This window comes from Nelumbo nucifera, chromosome 2 (assembly GCF_055504915.1).
Source record: "Nelumbo nucifera cultivar China Antique chromosome 2, China Antique-T2T, whole genome shotgun sequence".
Taxonomy (NCBI): Eukaryota; Viridiplantae; Streptophyta; class Magnoliopsida; order Proteales; family Nelumbonaceae; genus Nelumbo; species Nelumbo nucifera.
In genome coordinates this window covers 46748053-46755504 of record NC_142650.1, presented here as the reverse complement: position 1 = coordinate 46755504, position 7452 = coordinate 46748053, and the positions used below count along the sequence as shown (strand labels likewise).

General features: G+C 41.8%; 1 protein-coding gene across 2 annotated transcripts; it reads left to right on the top strand.

Annotated features, from left to right (window-relative positions):
* The first annotated feature begins 647 nt into the window (after window positions 1–647).
* Window positions 648–7028, top strand: LOC104602548 (putative N-acetyltransferase HLS1-like). Of its 2 annotated transcripts, XM_088898818.1 has the most exons (3): window positions 648–1058; window positions 4242–4421; window positions 4540–7028. In XM_088898818.1, the coding sequence occupies exons 2-3, from the start codon at window positions 4245–4247 to the stop codon at window positions 5515–5517; spliced, it is 1155 nt and encodes a 384-aa protein (XP_088754944.1). In that variant the 5' UTR covers window positions 648–1058; window positions 4242–4244; the 3' UTR covers window positions 5518–7028. The 2 variants fall into 2 exon arrangements, with proteins under 2 accessions (XP_088754944.1, XP_019054185.2); XM_019198640.2 differs by lacking the exon at window positions 648–1058 and having other exon boundaries at window positions 3974–4421.
* Window positions 7029–7452: the final 424 nt, after the last annotated feature.

Sequence of the window (7452 nt, the reverse complement as noted above, 5' to 3'; positions counted from 1 at the left end):
AAACAAACAGAACCTTTAGTTGCTCTTTCTCACCTAGAGAATTCCAATATAAGAGGATCAGTCTGCATTTGCAACCTCAGCTGGCTCATACATTTTGTCATATATATGCAGTCTGATATATAGGACATCGATCCCACTGCAATATTATCTAATCTAACAACCTCCAGGCTCCAAATGTCACAGCAAAGAAAGAGGGAGATTTGAAGTGGCCAAAATGCCATCAATGATTGAGTGTTTTGAAGGTAGTCGATCTCTAATAATCACCAATGACCAATCCTCAATCAAATGCCACTGCCCATACCGCACTCTGCAAATGCTGCTGAGGATGCAAACTTTTTAAGCCAGTAGTACGACCCATCCATCTTGTAGGTCCCAGTAGAAAAGTTGGGGAGATATGGATTAACTTGGGAATGAAGACTCCTCCCTGACCAGTTCCTCATCTTTTTGGGAGTTGGGAGTGCCAAGCGTACAATATAGTAGGAGAGAACAAGAAAAGATGCAGTACTGATTGGATACGATCAATCCGAATCATCCGAACCAAGTTGATTTGCTTGTAATAAAAGCTGGCCCAAATGGGTATGGGTTCCACCCGGGCAACAACTGATCCTTAACTCAGGTTAACAAGTTCATGCTCCTATTCATTTGAAACTGGGGATGTATGTTGTCAATGGACCTTCAAATTTGTCAAACTCCTTTTCAGTTTGATGTCGTAGTAATGGTGCAAAGAATCTAGATAATGTGAAAGGTAGAAAGCAAAGGCAGAGAAGGTGGGGTGGGGTGGTACTGCGATTACATTGAAAGTGGACAGATATAGATAAATGTAGAGTTGTTGATGGATGTTGGTTCATGATTTTAAAAAGGGGTTAAGTGCAGAGCCAGAGTTACCAAGAAAGAAGTATATATGTGACAGATAACCCGGCCTTCGGTGGTCGTGCTTCACTTCTCTGCTCATCCCTTTATTTTTTATAAGCTTCAGTTGCTGTGCCGTAAGATGGCTACGCGAGGCTCGTTTTTGTTCAAGCAAAGTAATCTTGTTAATTATCCCCTTTCCTGTAACTGTAAGTACTTACGTTACTTGCCTTTTGACTTTAGTTATATATGTATCTAGTTTGATTGTTGCGTTGTACAGAGACTTCTTTCCAATTTTTGTTTATAATTGTAAACGCCTGATCTTTTTTTTTTTAATTTTCCCGTATCATTTGGGAAGAATAGTCTGACGATGTCAAAATTTCAATTCTCCCTCCGGCTGTCGGTCTAAACAAGCCCATATTTTGTATAAATGTGTAGAGTGCAAAACCTTATATTTTGTATGCATTTGCACGGTAGATATTTGTATTTATACTCTTTCACTTGATCCATCAAACCATGGTTGGTCGAGCCAAACCGGACTTCAGTTGGTTATGGAGACTTTGATTCATCTGTCCACGAGTTTTCCGGGTAGGGTAATTTGAGTATTGGTTTGGACTTTGGACTGTTGAGGGACTGATTTTGGAATCCACCAGTTTAAAGTTTAAACTTGAAATAGTAAAACGAGGGCAGGCAACATTAATTGAAGGATAGGTCTATGAGTCTATCTGTCTAGGACAAGAGTCCATCAACAATTAATTAGCTAATAATTCAATGCTAGATCTCATATACAAACCTGTTGCCTCTGCCTTTCGTCTTGAAGTCCGTTACGCTAATTTGGATTGCCTAACAAGTGAGAAGCCATGTGTTCTGTTGAGTGTTGATTACTTGCTCCTTCGTCCCACCCAAAACAGTCTCCACTCTACACAGTATTCTTGTAGACATCACTTTTCAATTATTATTTGTTTCTTTTTTTTTTATATATTTACTGATTACTGTTATGGTAGTGGAGAAATGGAGACTCATCCAGATGAGACCGGATCTTTCCATATATTAGAACAGAAAACAGAAAGGACATGCATCGGTTTGGAAAATACATTATTTGGTGGGACCTATCCAAATATCTATAGGCTGCTTTTGGCAAAAAGAAAATCGGACCGTTAACAGTCATTCGTTGTGTTAGTGGGTCCCCGATCATCTTGGTTAGAATGATAAACGAGTGGATAGAAATGAGTGAGAGTGAGGGCTAGGCATGGCTGGCTTTGGGGACATAGTATGAACCGGATTTTTGAGGCCTATGTATGGTGACGGTTGGAAGCACCGTCACCGTGACCCAGTGGAGAAGCTCCATATAAGCAAGACATCTCGTTATCACATTATTAAGAAGCAAGTCTGGAAGGGACCCGGTCGTCCTCTTTGTGGGTCACAATGCTAATGGACACATTGGAAACACCTTCTCTGGCTTTCTCCTCCAAGGGGATCATCAAAAGCTTATATAGATATCATAATGCATGCCAAAAACAAAAACACAGAGAAGACAAGTGGTACACTTGCCGGAGCACTTGTGAATTGTGGGGAGGTTGAATGATGAACTTAGTGGGGGCCCAATTCCTGTGAACATGTCTTCTTCCCTCCTTCCCTCCTCTATATTATCTAAAAAAAGATATATCTCTATGTATATCTGTTTAATTTTTGGTAGTGGTTTGGTGACTGCAGATGCCCCCTCCTGGGGTACCTTTTAGGCCATCATGGGAGAGCAACACGCGTGGGGGAGAAGAAGGTGGGTGTTCAACTGTTCATATAAAGATAAGGCAACCCGGTAATTAGGGTAGCTCAGGACGGTCCATTGAGGGTTAAACTTTATTCCTCTTATTATTTTGTTTCAAATAGTCCAAAAGTAAGGTTATTAATTCAACGTTAAATAAACTCTCTTTCTCTCTCTCTCTTTATATATATATATATATATATATATACACATAAGGATTTCAATTCAATTATACATGGTATAAGGAGGAGGACAGTCAGAAAAGATAGATTTGGGTGGATAGCGACGGTTGGGCCTTTCAGAGCCATTTCCTACGAATAGGTGTCTGTGTGTGGAGGTGCAGATTCGAATAGGTTTCTGTGTGTGTATGTGAGTGAATTATAGTGTGCAATTAGGGTGCTAATTTTCTTTATATATTTGTTGTTTCCCCCTTATAATATGCGTTTGTGTTTTCTATCCATTAAATTGTTTGAAAGCGAGTCATAGGTCTTAGTGGGGTTTCACTTTCACTTTCGAATCTAAGTGTCTGTAGGACGGGGACGGACCACCCCCAGGCCCCAGCCCTACTACTATCCGAATCATAAAAAGCTTACAAACGAAAAGATCAATGTGTGTAGAGAGCGACGTCTCCCTATCCTTACTTTTAATTCTATTTCTTTTTTTTTTCTTTCTTTTCTTTTTAGAAACCAAAACTGAAAACCCCGTCACCCAAAATCCATCATCTCAATTAACATTTAACTATCAATGATCAATCCATTCCCAGGCACCACATATTCATAGTCCATAGTTCCATAGACTTATAGAATTTAGATAAGATTAAATAACTTGTCCAGTTGTCCTAGAACTAGTTAATCTCGAGAATTCCGTATATATTGGCTCGCGATAGTTGTTAGACTGGTATACGTACATGGTATACAAGAGAAGCTTTGATTAATAATTACATTATGACTACATTTGACATTTTAAAAATTCAGATAAGTCCTTAAAATAAGTTAAGGAATGCCAAATGCAGCCTAAGCACATTTAGATTTGCCTGATAAACTCTCTTGAGCCAATGGGATTTAGCCAGCGAAGTAGTTGTTAAGCTTAAGGCTGAGATTGTCCGGATACCGAAGCTTAAGCAGCTGCAAGGACTAGAGACAAAAACATATTCTATTATTAATCACCTTTGTCTTCCCCTTTTAATAATATCACTTATTATTATTGTTGTCCAAATATAGACCCAGGTTAATTAATGGTGATACAGAGAGAGAAGAAACATTCCCATAAACATGCATATGCGCGCGTGTATGGTGTATATATATATATATATATATATATATATATATATATAGCCCCTCCTTTGACATATAAATAGCTGGGCTTGCTTGAATGCTTTCTGATCTCGTAGCTATCTGTCTTCTTCATTAGTCACTTAATTCAGCTTAACTTTGTTACTGATAAACAGGAAACAAAAAAGAAAATAGACTACTTCAAATTCAATTTATTCCTGTAGTAGCACCAGTTGTCCAAGCATTAGTTATAGTAGCCTTTGTTTGCTCATCGGTCTCAAGTCTCAAATAGCTAGCTACTAGTAAAATAGAGAAGGGTTTAGTAGTGTTTGTTACTTGCTTTTTATTTTTTTTTTTAGATTATGGCTTTTGAAGAGAAGGTCAAGATAAGGAGCTACGACGGTCGAACTGATCGAGGTCGGGTGGAGGACCTGGAGCGAAGATGTGAGGTAGGGCCGGCACAGAGCGTGTTACTCTTCACGGACACGATGGGCGACCCCATCTGTAGGATTCGCAACAGCCCTCTATTCAAAATGCTGGTACCACCACCACCATTTATTCCATTCTTCTCTTTCTTTTCTCTCCGCCCACCTCCTCCGATCATATCCAAGGAATTATAATTATGACTTTCTAATCCTAATTTTACTTAATAATTAGGTGGCCGAGTTGAATAACGAGTTGGTTGGCGTCATTCAAGGCTCCATAAAGATGGTTACGTTGGCTACCCCTACCAGGGATCCTGCCGTGGTAGGTTATGTCTTGGGTCTCAGAGTTTCACCTTTCCATAGACGAAAGGGCATCGGTTCGAGCCTGGTTCGACGACTGGAGGAATGGTTCCTCTCTAATCATGTCCACTTCGCCTACATGGCCACTGAGAAGGATAACGAAGCCTCGGTGAAACTCTTCACGGAGAAGCTTGGTTTTGTCAAGTTCAGGACCCCTTCGATACTTGTGAACCCAGTGCACTATCACAGCCTGCGTATCTCGCGGGGCGTCGAGATTGCGAAGCTCAAGATGGAAGAAGCTGAGTATCTCTACAGAAGGTTCATGGGCTCAACCGACTTCTTTCCCCATGACATTGACCGAATCCTGAAGAACAAACTCAGCTTGGGTACGTGGGTGGCATACCCACGAGGCGAGTCCTGGAGTGAGTTGAGGTGTGATGGACGTCTGCCGACTAGTTGGGCCATGATGAGCGTGTGGAATAGTGGGGACCTGTTCAAGCTAAGGGTAGCGAAAGCTCCTCTCTCTTGCCACATCTATTCAAAGAGCTCGAGATTGATTGATCGGATCTTCCCTTGCTTGAGCATACCGGCACTGCCGGACGTCTTCCACCCATTTGGGTTCTACTTCATGTACGGCTTGCATGGAGAGGGACCGAGGTCTGGCGCACTGGTGCGCTCTCTGTGCCGGTTTGTGCACAACATGGCTACCGAGTGCAAGGATTGCAAGGTTATTGTCACGGAGGTAGGGGGTTGCGACGGATTGAGACCTGAAATCCCACACTGGAAATTATTATCCTGTCCCGAAGACTTGTGGTGCATAAAAGCGTTGAGGAAGGAAGATGAAAATACACTCTTGGGATTGACAAAAATCCCAACAAGAGGCCTTTTCGTCGACCCTAGAGAGGTTTGATCATTCATGGTGTTCAACGGACAAATTATCGAGTCCCCAAAGGCCTAAGGGGTCCTACTAGTACTACCCAGTACCCAACCCAACTCAATACGTTACATTTCTGTTTGCCAGCCCATCCCCATCCCAAAGACATAAACCAAACCCTCCTCGTGCGATAGTTTCCTCTTGTTTCCTTCCAATTACACGGAACACAATCTCCAGGGATTTCCTTAATGAGGTCTGCCTCGGTGGCTTCGTTCTGTAACTCCATCTTCTCTATCTTTCCCCACCCTCACTCTCACTCGTGATATGAACCACTTTGTTTCGTCGGGAGTGGTGGTCCATCTCTGCCGTGTCCTCACTACTGTACAAATTCCACTATACCCCACCACCTTCTGGCTCTCAGAATTGCCGGTGTAGTTTTAAAATAAGGTAAGGGACCTGATTATACATATATATGGTGCACATGTGAGACAAGGGAGTCATTAGGGGTCCTCTTAAGACTTGTTCTTTGCGAACGTCGAAATTTAGGAAAGTTTGTGCTTACATCAGCTTCTCCTTAATCCTTATATGGTTGATACCCTTTGTCTTCCTTTCCGTTCTCATCGCCCCTGTTGGCTGTTACTTTCCTTTCCTTCCCCCGTTACGAATTGGGCTCTGTTCCTCACTGACCGCGCCTCACAGTCACATCCCACCTTGTATTGGAATTTGGACACATCTTCCAAGTTCCAATTCCGTGAATAATAAATATAAGTGAGGAGCAGATCCGGACTCGTCGGTTACATATATCCTACGTACCATTGAGGCATCGTACGTCGCTAATCACCCCACCATTGCTTTAGTAGTAGGGGTGCGGGGGATATTTCAACCTAAGCTCGGCATCATTCCGCAGACAGACGCGAACCTGATAGCTTTCTTCAAGCCTCGAAAATGTGGATACACTCACAGTCACGGAGTTGGTTGGTATCACAAGCCGGAAGTCACTCATCGTCATCAGGACCAGATATATATGCATGGATCAACTAGGCACGCACTACCCCAAGTCGATCGATCTTCCTCCATATCAATTAACCGAGGAACCCACTCACATTCTATATTCAAATGCAACATTCGGATGATGATAATTAGGTGCATGGATGACAAGAACAAGAAGAACAACGACGGTGGCAGCGGCGACGAGGACGACGACGGCCAAGCTTGATGATGGCTCTAGAGGCTGTGGCAGGAAAGTAGGCAATAAGAAAAAGCATCCACAAGCCAACGGAAGCTTTAATAATTAATGCAATGGATCCCAATACTTGGAGTAGGGCTTTTGTCCTCCACCAAAAATAAGTTGGGCGATGGTAGGGTACAGCATCGAAACTCAAGCCAGCAACCGAATCCTTTAATTGATAGGCTTAATCCATATTTATGTTAAAAGCGGATGAATAAAACAACATCTGGAATGTGCTTCCGTCGCTTCTTTCTTTTTTGTCTCTATATAGTTCCGTTCTATTATATATAAAAATAATAGATTTTATATAATTAAAACCTAGTCCATGGATTGGTTTACCATTTAAGGCAAACTCTTAATTTTGGATTTACGTTGACATAACGGAAAAAGGAAGGCGCAATGGAGATACGGAATCCTACCCATACATACAAGTTCTCAGAACTAATTTGTTTCCAACAACCAGCAGCAGCTAGCAGCCTAATAACTTCAAATACATTAATTCCATCTGGACCCAAACATTACAAAGTACTGCTTTTCAAGTATGTGCCGCAACACTCTCCTCTAAGCTCATTGAGGTGGAGAACGGAGAACCTTCAATGATTAAAGTTTCTAATCACAATTCCACAGTTGCATTCCATGAGAAACATATGACCGGATCTGCTGAATTATAATTCTATTATTGTAACCTCGGTCGGTACTCCAATTGGGTCATGCCACGTAATCTTAATTCTAAACCCATGTGG